Source organism: Culex quinquefasciatus, chromosome 2 (genome assembly GCF_015732765.1).
Source record: "Culex quinquefasciatus strain JHB chromosome 2, VPISU_Cqui_1.0_pri_paternal, whole genome shotgun sequence".
In the NCBI taxonomy this organism is placed as follows: Eukaryota; Metazoa; Arthropoda; class Insecta; order Diptera; family Culicidae; genus Culex; species Culex quinquefasciatus.
In genome coordinates this window covers 132,576,209-132,592,496 of record NC_051862.1, presented here as the reverse complement: position 1 = coordinate 132,592,496, position 16,288 = coordinate 132,576,209, and the positions used below count along the sequence as shown (strand labels likewise).

Sequence of the window (16,288 nt, the reverse complement as noted above, 5' to 3'; positions counted from 1 at the left end):
CAAAAATCAAAATCGAAAAATTTGTCGCAAAAATTTTTCAACTTCATTTTTAGATGTAAAATCAAATTTGCAATCAAAAAGTACTTTAAAGAAATTTTGATTAAGTGCACCGTTTTCAAGTTAAATCCATTTTTAGATGACTTTTTTGAAAAAAGTCGCAGTTTTTCATTTTTTTAAATTAGCACATGTTTGCCCACCTTTAAAAAAACATTTTTAAAAAGCTGAGAAAATTTTCTAAATTTTGCATTTTTAAACTTTGTTGATACGACCCTTTGTTGCTGAGATATTGCCATGCAAAGTTTAAAAACAGGAAAATTGATGTTTTCTAAGTCCCACCCAAATAACACACCATTTTCTAATGTCGATATCTCAGCAAATAATGGTCCGATTTTCAATGTTAAAATATGAAACATTCGTGAAATTTTCCGATCTTTTCGAAAAAAATATTTTCAATTTTTAAACTGAGACTAACATTTTAAAATGGCGTAATATTGAATGTTTGGCCCTGGACCTGGAACCTGGAAATTTCTAAAAAGTTGGCATTTGATGTCCTCTAAAACAAATCAAAAAATAAAAAAATTAAAAATAGTGTTTTTTTGCAAATTAAGTTTTAGTGAAAAAAAAAAGTTAAATAAAATAATCACCAAAATTTTTTTTACCGTGTATCATTTTTTTCAGTGTAGTTCATATCCATACCTACAACTTTGCTGAAGACACCAAATCGATCAAAAAATTACTTCAAAAGATACAGAATTTTGAATTTTCATACATCATTTTTGTATGCCAGCTGCCAAAATTGTGTGGAAAATTATATGGACAAACTAATGATGCAAAATGGCTTCTTTGGGCATACCGAAGGCACCAAAAAAGTTTCAGCCGGATTTAAAAAAACAAAAATTAAAATTTAAGGAAAAAAATGATTTCGTTGAGAAAACTGCTCAATATTCAAATAGCTGTAACTTTTTTTTTACAAAAACTCAATTTTCCATAATACGTTTTTTTTTTTTATTTTCGAGTTTTTTCATGAGCAATTTCAGCTCAAATCGGGAATTTTTCTGGTACTTTTGTACCTGACCCTCTTCGATTTCAATGAAACTTTGTAGACATTATAGACATCCTAGGCCTATAAAAGCCATTTTTGTCTATATGGAGCCAGTTTCACTCGAAAACAACATTTGAGAAGGGTGCAGGTAATTTAAATATGTTTGTATTTTGTTATTTAAAAATGACTGTATCTCAAAGCCGTTGCATCGTATCAAAAAGTGGACAAAGACAAGCTTGTAGGAAATTGGGCGGGCTTTCTGAAAAAATACCCTGAAAGAAAAAACTACGCCACTTTTATGAGATTTTTAAAATGATGTCACCATTTTTTTGTTCAGATTTTTTGAAAAAATAGCTTAAGATCTTACAAAAAGACTCACGAAAAAACCAGGATGGTATGTCTTTCCTATAAAAATACATAAATCATTAACTAAAACTGTTTTTTTTAAGTGGTCTAAGCGTCATAATTTTAAAAAAATCAATAGTGGGAATCGATTCCCCAGACAATTTTACAAAATAGTATCCATATTGACCATCGTCCTATGTCCAATCCTAGTGAAGACAAACTTATGTGAAATTGGACGAGCTTTTCGGTAAAAATATTTACGAGACTGAATTTGCAAGTCTGCCAACAACCACAAAAAAATCTTTTTTTTTCAACATATTTATTTTTAAAACCGCTGTATCTTCACAAGGACAGATACCAGCACTTGGCTTCGACAGCTTCGAGAGAATAGACGTGTGTGACGTGCGCGCTAAAGGCATCGTTGCGTGCCTCGAGTTGTTTGGCGGATGGAGGGGGAAGAGACCTCCGAGACGGATGATTTCCAACTCATTCCCGGAAATCGGAAGCGGAAGAAGATCCCTGAGATCACCGGAGCAGTCGTCGGAGAAGGAAAAGTGGAGCAGAATGTGCTCAATAACAACAAGTTCAGCCCGCTAGCGGAAAACGAAAACAACAACAATGCCAGCCCAGCAGGAGGAGGAGACGCCCCGGCGGTTCCACCACCCGGTCAGTCGGTAGGTAAACAAAAGCAACCACCTTTGGTGGTGAAGAGCACCAAGGAGTTTTACAAGCTCGTGGCGATAGTGTAAAGTTGTAAATTTGGTTTCAACCCGATTTACAAACTAACCCGATTTGGGACCAAGGTGACCTGCTTCTCTGTCAAAGATTTTGACAAGTTGCAGGAGCTTCTTAAGAGGAAAAAAGTGGAATTCTAGACCCACGAACGACGGAGCGAACGAAATCATCGGGTGGTTCTTCGTGGTTTGCCTGATGAACTGAAATCTGATGAGGTCAAGTACCTGCTGAAGAGGGATCTCAAGCTGGACGCGCTGGAGGTGTATGCCATCAAGCGGAAGGAAAACTCTACCGTGGGCGAAACTCCATACATTGTGGTCTTCCCCAAGGGATACACCAATCTGAAGAAGCTCTCTGCAATGAAGGTTGAGGCAAGCACTATCATCCGGTGGGGGCATACCGGAACAAGCGACCTAGTGCAGGAACTGCTTGCAGCTGGGCCATGGAACCAGGAATTGCCACCTCAAGGGGAGGTGCAACAACTGTGGGGGTCCCCACAAGACGGACGAGTGTAAAGTCCAAGAAGCAGAGCCGAAGCGGTGTGCTAACTGCTCTGGAGCCCACGAAGCCACAGAACGCAGCTGCCCCAAGCGGGCGGGCTTCATCCGGAGGCGCCAGCAGGCATCGAAACCAAAACCGCCGGCAAGGAAGGCGGAGAAGCAGAGTCCAGCAGTTCCGGCGTTCACGCCGACGGGGTTCCCTCCGCTGCCGGGCGCAGTCCCGGTTGGAAATTCGAAGGATTGCCCTCGACCCGCAGGAAGCAGCCAAGGTGGCTCCCGAGACGGTGGAGCCACGGAGGAGGAAGCCGGAGAGGTGCTCTACAGTTCGGTTGAGCTGTGGGGCATTTTCTCCGAATACATCGGCAGGTTCAAGACCTGCAAGACCCGCTTAGACCAAGTAACCCTCGTCAGTTACATGATCTCCAAGTATGGATTGTAAGGAGTTTTTTTCATTATTATATATAAGATTTTTAACCGGTCCTCGGTCCCAACCTGGTCGTAGCACCTAAAAGAACCTAATAAAAATAAGTTATGAATAAAAAAAAGGACAGATGCCAGTTTTTCTATTTTTAAAAATAGTGACCATGAGTGACCATCGCTAAAAAAAATCAATTCAAAATTACGCCTTTTTGAAGTGTTTAAAAATAATCAAAATATTGTTTCCGAAAAGATCAGAAAATTTCAAGAATGTTTCATATTTTCACTTTGAAAATCGGACCATTAGTTGCTGAGATATCGACATTAGAAAATGGAGGGTTTTTCGGGTGAGACATAGAATACTTCAATTTTCCTGTTTCTTTTTCTTTTAGCCGCTGTATCTCAGCAACTGGAGGTCTAATGTTCAATATCTCTTAGTCAATTTCATAGCAAATTTTGAGAACCTCTAAAAAAAATATTTTCAGAAGTGGTCACTCATGGTCACTCTTTTAAAAAAACGAAAATCTGAAAATATTTCGCTAAAATCAAACTTTTGGTGGCTATATTTTGAAAACGGAGCCCTATATCGAAAAATCTATAAAGTACTTCTCGATTGCAAATTTAATTTTACATGAAAAATTGAAAGATTCTCGAAAAAAGGCCACGTGGTTTTAGCACGACCCCAAAACGATTCAAACTGATGATCGCGTTTTAAATGAACAAAATTGAAACAAATGTGTCCAACCAACTGCTGAAAACACAAACACGCACTAGCTCCAAGATCGTTGCCATCGAGACCAATGATGATAATTAATTACAAACATACACGTGGTAAACCGTTGCAGGGATTAGTAGCAAACCGTTTTGGACGCGCGATGATGATGATGATGAATTATGCAAACATGGTGCTTTGGCGATGTATTTCAATTAGCAGTGGTTTTTTTCTGCTCTTCCTCTCTCACTTGTTCTCTCCGTAGCAGAAATTGGTCCAAGCACCAAAGGTTATTTTTTGACGGGAAAAATGAACCGTGTCATGTTTATGCTGACCTCCAACACCACTTGCGCTGGCCAAACCCAGTCGGACGGCCAACTTCTGGACCAATTTGGTTCAGGTTTGTTTTTGTTTCCCCGATACTGCAAATTGAATGAGTGTGGGAAAGAGTTTGGGTGGGTGTTATTTGATTATGTTACGCTTAGTGAGTAATTAACTGCAAACATTCTCGTATTGTTTTCTGGTGATGGTATGCAAACAAGTACTCTGTACTTATTGCTGGAAGCGATGGTAAATGTAGTAAATTGTGTTGGCTTATTCTTTACAAACGATTCAATTCAATTATTAGTTGGCAGAAATCCATCTTTGTATAAAGAAAGATTGTATTACCTGTGATGAAAGCAATAAAGAAAATAAATTTCCACCATAATTCAAATTGTCATTACGGCAGTGGAAACGAAATCTTTTCTGATTGGCAATTTCTTAAATTATTCAAAACATTTACCTCTTCCATCGGCCAGGCTCGCCCACCCCCCAAAACCATTTTTCACCATCGCCATCACCCAGAAGGAATGTAAATGTAGCCTGTCAGATGAAGAGAACCCGGGCGCAGAAAACGTAAATTTGGACATTCCGAAACTCAATTATTCAAGTTGAAAGTTTAGACGCAAAGTTTTTCATCGCCCTTTTCTGTTGGGTGGAAGGCGGGGGAGGGAGGTTAAGAGGGTCCGGACACCACCCACAATTCCTCCCTCACCCTGGGACTAATGATCATCAGCGAAGAAAAGCTGTCAAGTGAAACTACGCTCCTCATCCGCGCGTGGAAAAATAAGCGGAACAGTTGATAATTGAACGAATTTTCCGGCAATTTCCTTTGGGTCAGGTGGTGGCAGGGATGGGAAGGTTTTAAACTTTTTGGAGAGTGAAGTTTGAGTTATTAGAGTTTAAGGTACATTTTTTCATATCTCGTGATGGAGTGCCGGTACGACCCTTTCAATTTTTAAACTTGTGAAAAAGACATGTTTTTCAATAATTTGGAGCCTGAAATGGTGATGAGATGGACATTTGATGTCAAAGGGACATAAAATTGGACGCTCGATTTGATGGCGTACTAAAAATTAAAAAAAAAATATTTTTCGTAGAAAAATACAAAAAAGTTGTTTTAAGCTTTTAACATTTTTTGTTATTTAACTGTAAAAAAAATGAACATATTTTTCTTCACATAAAAAATTTCGTGTTTTTTGTAACATTGCATGATTATTTTTTAGAATGTTCTACAAAGCAGACATTGAAAAAAATTGGTATAAACATAAGGAGTTTGCTTGTAACCATTACGATTTTAACAACAAAAGTTTTGAAAAAGTTGGTTGTGTTGATCAATGTCACCCGCGACAGATGCGACAAAACCAGGGCTGTAGAGTCAGAGTCGGATCCGGAGTCGGTGGAGTCGGGTCGTTTTGGGGACCTGGAATCGGAGTCGGAGTCGTGGTCGTTAAAACTCTAATAGCTGGAGTCGGAGTCGGAGTCGGAGTCGGCTAAATTGTATGAGCTGGAGTCGGAGTCGGAGCTGGAGTCGTAAATTTCTGATAGACCCAAAGTCGGAGCTGGAGTCGGAGTTGTCAAAAAATTTAACATAATTTACGAACTTTTTTATTGTTCAATATTTGTTATAACTCAGGTTAATTTCCATTTTTTATATTTTAAATTTATTTATTGAATTGCGTGCACTGCGTTGACATTTTTTTGTTTAATTTATTTTTTGGTTCAAGATATTTATCAGATACCATGATGTTTTCGACGCATTTTTATGTTGATTGGAAAGCTCACTATCAGTATTTAACAAAAATAATTATGTTTTTAAAACAATATAAATCTTCTACTTGGAACGCAACATGCTCATTTTGTATGTAAATAAAAACAGTGTCGTGCTGAAAACATTTCAAGCTGCCAAAAAATATCGAAAATAAGTTGCAACTAATTTGCAACTTTGCATATACGAGTCATTAAATTTATTAGATATATCGATTACCCCAATGTTTACAATTTCTCTACAAAACTTTTAAAGTGTTGATCCTTAAATAATATCGTTGAACAAGTCTAATTTTTTTTAAATGCCTTAAATCGGGGTGATATAATTTAATTATTTTTTTTTTCAAATATTAAAATTTTCTCATGATTTGTATGTTTAAAGTGTGTACTGGGATGGATCAAACAATGTCCATGTACGTCATCTCAAATAAATTCAAAAAAGCTTCAAAAAATAGTTACTTTGAAAATTGTTTATTTCAAAACCAGGGTATCTTTGATAGTTACTGCAAACCAATTTCTCATTACTGAATTCAGTTATATTACTGAAATTTGCACTACTAAAATTTTCAGTAAATGAAAACATGCTGAAAGAAAAAAAAACAATTGAAAATTAGTGTAGCTAGCTTATTAACATAAAACAATGAATATAAATTTAAAGTTGTTAAATAAAATGTTCCAATATTTCAAACAACAAAATTCAAATTTACTCAGAAAATTGTTATGCTGAAAATGCGTTTTTTTAATATTTAAAATACAGATTAGGTGTCGGAGTCGGAGTCAAAGCCGGAGTCAACAATTTGTGGAAAGCCGGAGCCGAGGTCAGAGTTGGAGTCGGCTTAACTCAGAAAGCCGGAGTCGGAGTTGGAGTCGCTTGAAATATGACCCGACTCCGCAGCCCTGGACGAAACAATCGCAAAAAGATTTTTTTTACAATATTTCGATAACTCGTGTTGGTTACAAGAAAACCCCGCATGTTTCCAAATAGTTTTTACACTCTTAAAAATAAACCTACAAAATTACAAAAAAAACACGAAATTTAAAAATGAATAATTTTTATCTGAGTTATTGCAGATTTGAGTAGTACATTAAATTTCCCATAAAATGACTTATTCCATAAACTTTACAGTTGAGTATCGACAATGACAGAGTTCTTAAAACTTCTATATAATTAAATTAAAACTACAATATAAAATGATAATAAAATTACTCAACATACCGATACCTCTGTGCTTTCTTGTACTAAGCTTGCTGGGTTAGAACAAGTGAGCACAGAGGCATCGATATACACTTTAATTACCATAGCAAACCAAACTTTTGAAGCTGATGCACTTGCGGTCAAAACAAGTACTTTCTATGATTTTTTGTTTAAGCTACATCATTTCAGTGCGGAAATCCATCTTGCGACATCTAGATTGAAAATCAAGTAAAGTATCCCTGCCAGTCAGAATTCCCAGTGAGCTTTTAAAAATTCTGAAGGAAACTGCCTTCGAACCCGTCATCTTTCGCTTGCCTTACGCTTACGTTGAAGTTTCGCAAGTCAATACCAGCTCTTAATGAATTCTAAAGTAATTTTCATTTTAATGTCGGCTTTTTAAACTACTATGTTAAGCTTTTTTAGAATTTACGAATTAAGATGGCCACAACAATTAATTCAATTAGAAAGAGGATTATAATGATTCATTTAACCATTGACTGTATGTTTTTTTTTTAAATAGCCCATGACATTTCCTCTCAAAATTATAATTGAATTGAATTGGATTTCGTAAGCAGTAATAAAACATTCTTTGTAGTTACACCTTAATTAACCAAGAATTATCATTTCCATATTTTCACATTATTTTAATAACGATGTCTTTGTCATAATCGAGCAAATTTCAAAACATAATTTAAAAGAGTTGATTTAACTTTAATTTCGACATAAATTTGAAAAATATTTGCAATGGCCTAACTTGGGTTTAAGATACCCATTTGAGATGTTCAGTTCATAAGTTATGAGATTCCAAATGTACCCCGGAGCATAAACATACAAATATTTGAAACAAAGGTTTTTGAAATCATTAAAAACGCTGTTACTCTAGATCAAAACGAGGGCTGTGTTCATCATTCAAGTGACGTGTTTTTTGTGCTTCAACTATGTTTCGACGACATAAAAAACTTTTTTTTGATGGACCACTCCAGTTCTTTTCATGAGCAATTCTTTACGAAATCGGTCTTTTTTCTTAAATTTAAATTTTTGTATTTTTTAATCCGACTGAAACTTTTTTGGTGCCTTCGGTATGCCCAAAGAAGCCATTTTGCATCATTAGTTTGTCCATATAATTTTCCATACAAATTTGGCAACTGGCCATACAAAAATGATGTATAAAAATTCAAAAATCTGTATCTTTTGAAGGATTTTTTTGATCGATTTGGTGTCTTAGGCAAAGTTGTAGGTATGGATATGGACTACACTGAAAAAAATGATACACAGTAAAACAAATTTTGGTGATTTTTTATTTAACTTTTTGTCACTAAAACTTGATTTGCAAAAAACACTATTTTTATTTTTTTTTATTTTTTGATATGTTTAGAGGACATCAAATGCCAACTTTTCAGAAATTTCCAGGTTGTGCAAAAAATCTTTGAGCGAGTTATGAATTTTTGAATCAATACAGATTTTTTCAAAAAATCGAAAAATTGGTCGCTAAAATTTTTTAGTTTCATTTTTCGATGTAAAATCAAATTTGCAATCAAAAAGTACTTTGGTGAAATTTTGATAAAGTGCACCGTTCTCAAGTTAAATCCATTTTTAGGTGACTTTTTTTGAAAATAGTCGAAGTTTTTCATTTTTAAAATTAGTGCACATGTTAGCCCACCTTTGAAAAAAATATTTTTGAAAAGCTGAGAAAGTTCTCTATACTTTGCATTTTTGAACTTTGTTGATACGACTTTTAGTTGCTGAGATATTACCATGCAAAGGTTTAAAAACAGGAAAATTGATGTTTTCTAAGTCCCACCCAAACAACACATCATTTTCTAATGTCGATATCTCAGCAACTAATGGTCCGATTTTCAATGTTAAAATATTAAACATTCGTGAAATTTTCCGATCTTTTCGAAAAAAAAACATTTCAAAATTTTTAAACCATGACTAACATTTTAAAATGGCGTAATATTGAATGTTTGGACCTTTTGATAGTTTTTAAAAGTATTAGAAAATGATGAAACATCCTACTATTGGTATCACCAAACAATGTAGAATTTCATTCATAACAAATAATACCGAAGGTCTAAAATGCATCCTTGAAGATATTTTTTTCCTGCTAAATTTGCGTTTCCGACAACTGGGGCAAGGCAAATTTCAAATCAGCATTTCCATTTGAATAGGGCATAAAAAGAAAAGGCAAATTCCGGGGTTCTTTGGCCAAAATAATTCGACTCGTATTTTTTGTCTGTTCATTAGGGTGACCTACAACGTGGGGGTGTCTCAAAAATGGCCATTTTCGTAAAATTACTTTCGCCTAACTAGATAGCAAACATTTTGTTCGTACTTTTCTATGGCTCAAAAGATGCCTTTTTGAGAGACAGATAATCTTTACATAAAATTTGTATTGGCGGTTTAAAATTTTAAGTTGAGTCGAATCGCGGTATTTTTTAAAGATTGGACTATTCTGGAAAATATTTTTTTCCCAACCCTGCCTCACCGTGGGTGCGTGTGTGCCTCCTCAAGATCGATGTCTGCCGATGGCCACGAAAACATAGCGCCGACAACAACGCAAACGGTTTTGTCCATCTGTTCTCGCGAACCCGCAGACGTTGGAAAAAAAGGCGAGAGCATTGTATGTGGGGGTGGTGGAGGGAAGCTGGGTGAGAAAACACTCCTCGGCTCGCGCCAGCCAGAAAAACTCGAAATCAGAGCGTTCGCAGTCAGTGGCGCTGCAAAAACCGATCACCGAAGATCAGCTCGTCCGAATTTTTCGGTTTGAAATTGCAGGGTTTATTGTGGGTGTAGTTGGTGCTCGCGAGTGGTTGTGTTTGTGGATTTGCTTTTTATATTTAACGTGAATTAGTTGTTTATAAATCGGTGGCCAGAAAACGTCGGTTTTTGATCTACGAACGGTCCATTAAGTTCCAGATTGTTGAAGACCCGGGGTCAATCCTCGGCCAAACTTTCTCAAGTGCCTTGCTAGCGTGCGATCACGACGATTTCCCAGTATTTGAACAAGTGTGTGTGTGTGTGTGTCTGCTGATTTTGGAGGGAAATTTTCCACCAGCAATCGGAAAGGAGAGTCGACGGCGGCACCGGCTGGCAGTCATCGCTCAGTCCCGGCGCGCTTCCGAGGGGCCTAAATGAGAGGTGAGAGATCAGCTATTTCTCGAACACTCAAGTGTTGAAAACAACGCGCTCGGGGATCAGATTTCCCAAGTTTTTCCTCCCGTTTGGTTAAGGTGTGTGTTTTTTTACTCACTTGGTTGACGAAAACAACGCAAATTTGCGTGTTTGGTGGTTTTTTTCTTCTCGCAGTTTGTACCACCTTTAAGTGACTGAGGATTTTTCCGGTAATTCAATTCGCAAAGTATCGGATCGTCGAAAAATAACAACCGGAAGTTTGCGTGGGGGTGTTTGTTGTTTGGGTGGGAAGCCAGGTCTCTGAGGTTAGACCCCACCTGGAGGGCAAGTGAACCTGGATGTGCAAAGAGTGCGAGAAAGTTGTGAGTTATGAAACGAGATAGCTTGCACGGGATTTGTTGATGGAGTACTGGTTTTGGTTCGGGAAATTAGCTCGGTGAACATGGGAATATTAAATATCAGACAGTTTTATGGTAAGTTGTGTTGAAGTTCAATGTTTTCTGTGTATCGATGTTACCAATTGGCATCTTTAAATTGATGTAGGTTATTAACAATATTGAGATTCAAATTTATCATAAATCAATACTTATTTTAGGGGTTTTAGGAAAGGTTTTTTTTGCTTTTTTGAGTTGGGCTTGTCTGATGTTTTTTAATGGACATAATTGATGATATATTAACTGAAATTGTTAACAAGATAAAAAAGATACCGACCGAAAAGTACATTTATGGAAAAGATTTTAATTTGTTTCCTAAAAACATTAAATGGTAGATTAATTTTCAATCCAAGGCATAATGTGCCAGTCTATTTGGATTATTACAGTTGAATTTTCCAACATGTAGAGTTTTCTATCTTTATATTTTTTCTGAATGCTGATTTATCTTAGCTTAAATTCAATACTTTTAAAACTTAATTTAACATTAACTTTTAAAATGTTGTGTATCAGAAAGTTAGTAAGGCCTGTTTAATGTGAAAAACCACACGAAATCTATACAATGTTATTGAAGCATAATATTTTTTTCGATTTTCTGTGGTATATTATTGTACCTGAATTCAACTGATGATTTCACAAAAAGAAGTTATCAAACCATTCATAAATCATAACTAAGTTTGGGTTTCATTGATTTTAGAGTGTGAAGACATTATTTTGTAAAAAAAATGTACTCTTGGACAGAACCTAAGTTTGTTTACTTCTGTAAGTAAAAAGTGTGGATTTCACAATGTTTTTCTTTAAAAATTTAATAAAACTTAAAAATTCACAGTCGATCGATATATAAATTTAAAAAATCACAAGAAAAGCTTTCACATGAAGGTAAAAGCAAATCAATTATGGTAATTTTTGAACATTTGAAAACTTTTCGCAATATTTGGGATGACTGTACCATACGCCTTCCTAAAAAAATACATTTTAAATTTTAAACGTCTCAAGTTTAAAGAAACATGCAAATAACTTTTTTTTTGTTGAGCAAAGTATGAAATTTAACAAAATATTGTCTGTGTGTGTGATTGTAAAATATTGTGATGGATTTGTAGGAAAATTCAATACAAGCTTGTGCTTCTTCTAAAAGATCCTCATTTTAAACATTTGTTTGAAAAGATTTTTTTATAATCTGCAAAAAATAATTATTTTGTAAATTGCTTATTTTATTTATAAATCAGAATTAAAGAGCTTGAAGACAAAGTCATTTGTCAAAATATCAAAAAACAGCTTGTTTGAAAACAACACAATTTAAACACTATTTCAGAACAAGTCCGATTTCCAATTGATTAACAAACTATCAAAATCTAGTATTTTTTTTTTCAATTTTACACGATCAATAAAGAAAAAAAGTCATACGGGGTTTGCTTGCAACCAGAGGGTGACGGTTCTAGAAATTTTCAATTTCTCAAGAATCTAGAATTGAATTTGACCATTTCCCGGAAAATTTTAGGATCCGGGAATTTTTCAATAATTTTAAAAGAAAAGTAATAAATTTGTTCATTTGCAACGTTGAGGTTTGCGGAATTATTTCAAGAATGTTTCTTGAGCTTTTTGAGACTCAGAATGTTTTTTTTAATGTTTACAAATTTTCACTGATTGGATTTTCAAATGTTGCAATAAATTGTTCCATTAACTTGTTTTTAGATTTTTGTGAAGTAACTGAAATAACTTATATATAATTTCTTAGTATCGGGATTTTGCCATCATGATAAATAACGACTCAAAACAACAATTTAAAGCGGTTTGTTTTACGGCATATGGTCAACTGTACAAATCCATATTCATTGAAGAAATATCACAATTCACATTTTGCGGACCTCAACTTTGCAAAGATTGCCACAGTTTTTTTTTTTCAAAATATAATTTAATATTGAAGTTGATGAGAAACACAAAATAGCTTATTGAAAAAAGGGAATTAACATACTTAAAAATGAGGATTGCTATGGTCGAGAGAGGATATGGAAATCGAACTCATTTTAAATATTGTTACCCTCTTAGTATTAAAAGTAAAATAAGTAATAAATAAAAATAATAATTAATGTAATGTCTCTCGCATTATTTATGTCTCTCTGTGGTCCCACTATCAAAATTAACCCTCTCAGCTAACTGCGATCGGTGGCGCGAAGTGCACCGATGCGCCATGTATGTTCCATGTAGTTTAGAGTAATTATCGTTAGATCCCAATAAAGTGTCCGTTGAAGAAGATCGTTCCGTGTACGAGTAGAGCAAATAAAGTTCGTTTTGTTTCTACGCTCGCGTTTCAATTTGTCCGGAACTCTCCAGAGTGATCCGGCCCCATCCGGTTCTGTACAATAAGCTTTAAAGTGAACTTTTGGGTCCTCATTTTTTCTCTCAATTATAGTTATTGGAATCTTTGCCAATTTTCAATTAACGCTTTCTGAATAAGAGGATTAGCATTGGTTTGTTAGAACTTGAATAATTTCGATTTTTTCTAAATGTTTTTCTGATAAATTTATATAATTTTGCTACGATATTTATAAGTACAAAATTTCCCTGAAATCGAGATGTTCCCACGGGTGGAAAAAAAAAGTTTTGAAAAAGTTACAAAAAACAAAACTTTTGTTTCTCCATGATCAACGGCAATCAACTTTTTCAAAACTTTTCTTCGTAAAATTGCGATGGTTACAAGCAAAATGTTCATGGATCTTTTTTGTAATTGTCTGCTCTACAACTTTGTAGAACATTGTAAAACTCTAAAAAATAATCCTGCAGAGCAACAATAAAAAACGCAATCTGAAATGATAAGTTTTGCTCTAAATAAAAAATATACCTTACTGGGGTATTGCAGATTCAAAAAGAACAATAATTTTCTCTTAAAATTGCATGTTCCAAAAACAATTTACAGTCTGGTAACGAAAAATGGCAGAACTTTTGAAACATTTTTTTAAATATTTTTCTAGATGAAAGGTTACGTTTTTTCGAAATTCTGAGTACGCCATCAAATCGGTCGTCCATCGTCATCGGTCGATCTCAGATAAATGGAGGGGTCAGGGCAACTGCTGTGTGAGTTGGCGGAGAATACTCTCAATTTAAAATATAGTAAAATTTGATCAACTATTTGTAAAAATGTAAATTACATCTCCGAGATTCTCCAATGCGATTTTATGATTTGAATGTTACCACAAGCAATTAAAATAATGTTCATATAGCTACGACATACGCACAAGCAATAATGTTATACATTTCAATAAAACAAACATAAACAAGAACCTCAACTTCCATCTTCCCTTGACTCCAACCGCCAATTTTGGTTAGCGAAAATAGCAACGCGAATGAATATTTAACACACGCGAGTTTAAGATGATGATGATTTTACGACTTTTTGCAATAAACCTGGAAAAGCTGGAATGCTCACTAAAGGCATCAACTGTTTTTTCGCTTTGCCATCGCTCGTTAAGGAGCGAGAAGTTCTAAACTTTTTCCCTCCATTACGTTTGTTGAATGACTGAGCCATCAACGCCCGCGTGTCTGCCCGTTCCCGAGGTTCTGATACTAACTTCAAGCACGTGTAAACAGAGCAAAAAACCCCGTTCATCTTTTTTTTTCTTTCTTGAAGAAACCTCTGCACCGGGCAAATAAAATCCTGGCTGCCAATCTTGGGCGTTGATGAAATATTTACGCTCGTTTCTTTTTTTTTTCTTCCGCGTAGAACCTGAAGCCGAAGATCTGCCCGTTCCGCAGCGCTACTACCCGGACTCGCTGGTAGAGCTGACCCGGACGGCCCGCTTCTCCGAGGATGAAATCAAGCGAATATACCGCGGCTTCAAGGCGGAATGTCCCACCGGGATCGTCAAGGAGGAAACCTTCAAGGGCATTTACTCGCAGTTCTTCCCGCTTGGAGGTAAGTGGTGGATTTTAAATGGGGTAACGGTAAGAAAATGGCTGTTTGGATGATCATCGGGCTTCTCATTGCACTATTATCTACGAATTCTAGCTGAACAAATAACATTCATGGAAAGCTTCTAAAGAACGTAATCGTGAGACTAAAATTTATTCATTCCTATTATCTCATAGGAAAAAAAAACTCATGTGAATTTACATTGAATGCCTGGAGACCAGATTAGCTGTAATTTTACATTTGTTTTTATTTTAATTTACTCGTCCATCGTGCTGGAAAAGCGTACTCATTTGAGTTTAACAACAACAATTCTTGGATTTTATCAATTGCTAATTGGATAAATTGCAACAATGGGTACAGTATTGGCTTTGCTCGACATGTAACGTTTTATTTGTTGAATCACCGCCCATTAAATTCCAAATTAAAACATTTTCAGCCGAAACAAGCCCAAAAGTGAACATTTCCTGCCATGAATCCTCCGGTGGTGGGTGGGAGGAAAAAATAAAATAAACACATAAAAACCGTGTGGGTAAATTTTATTTGCTTCCCCGTCTATGGACTGACGCCATTCTCACCCCGAGAGCAAGCTGGATGTTCCATTAAGGGCCGGAGCCGATTTTCATTTCCCAATTGACCCAGATACGCCCGACCTCATCCCCCACCACCACAGTCTTGACGTTCGATTATGTTTCCTCGTCATTACTGAGCTGTGCTTTAAATTGGAAATTTCGCTCAGCTTTAAATCCGGCCAATGAACCGATTGCTGGCAGGGCAGGTGATTGTTGTGATTTGATGATCTAATCAACTGTAAATTGTTGTTCGCAAATCGAAACAGTAACAAGGTGTACCTTTAGGAGAAGAGAAAAATGGGAACGAAACAACCTGTGCTATTCTCCCACGCAAACGGGCCCAAATATTTATACAAATTGCTTCTTCCCAAAGCTGGTCGTGTTTACACGATTTTGGGGGAAAAACTTTTTCTATATTTTTCCACCCAATGGTTATTTTCGTTCACTTTAGGGCTGCCACTGGAGACGCAATCCTATTTGTTGTTCAAACACGATCTAGATGAACGTTTGGTGGTTTGTAATGAGGGAGTAATAGTACTAGAATGGGAAATTTCCTGAAATGTGAGTGGTTTGAAAATTGGTCAATGCACATTGCACAGTGTTCGGAATAGAAAAATTAAGTGGAATATTTAAAAACTCCTTTATTTGACGTCCTAGCCAAATGGTGGCTTTGGAAGAGTTGTTGTACTTGATAAGGACTTTCTTTTGAAGTTATTGAAATACAGGGTGACGACCTTCCAAGGTATAAACCAAAAACTAACTTTGCTGGATGACGTTGTAGGGCTTTGGTGTCTTGGGCAAAGTTGTAGAGGAGAAGATTTCATGAAAGTTTTTCGAAGGCGCCAAATTTGATGCTCCTCTTAATCTACATAACTGTACGCAATTTTTTTCAAAAATGCGTTTTTTTGTGATAACTCAAAATGTTAGCATTTTAGCGGCCTACAATGTTGTGAAGAGTTGTTTATGACATATAATCACACATCTTTGCTCAAGACAGCAAAATGTTTTGAGCCTTTATTGAGGAGTTATAATCATTTTTATGTATTTTTTTTATTGTTTTTTTTTGCATAAATCCATTGTTATGGTTTCCTTTAAGCAATCTGCCAACAATGTAGGGGAAAGTGGGGCAAGTGTAACAAGCTAAGGAAATGCTCGTTATAACTCATTAAAAAGTAAAAAAATATGTCGGATTTTATTATAATCATCTTTTTC

At 35.7% G+C, this 16,288-nt stretch overlaps 1 protein-coding gene across 4 annotated transcripts in view; it reads left to right on the top strand.

Annotated features, from left to right (window-relative positions):
* LOC6041061 (Kv channel-interacting protein 1) overlaps positions 1-16,288 on the top strand; it is a 164,528-nt gene that overhangs the window by 114,831 nt on the left and 33,409 nt on the right. For all 4 annotated transcript variants that reach the window (XM_038252017.1, XM_038252020.1, XM_038252018.1 and 1 more), the window contains one exon: positions 14,319-14,510. In XM_038252017.1, the coding sequence (XP_038107945.1) occupies positions 14,319-14,510 (192 nt within the window). The remainder of the gene's footprint in view (positions 1-14,318; positions 14,511-16,288) is intronic.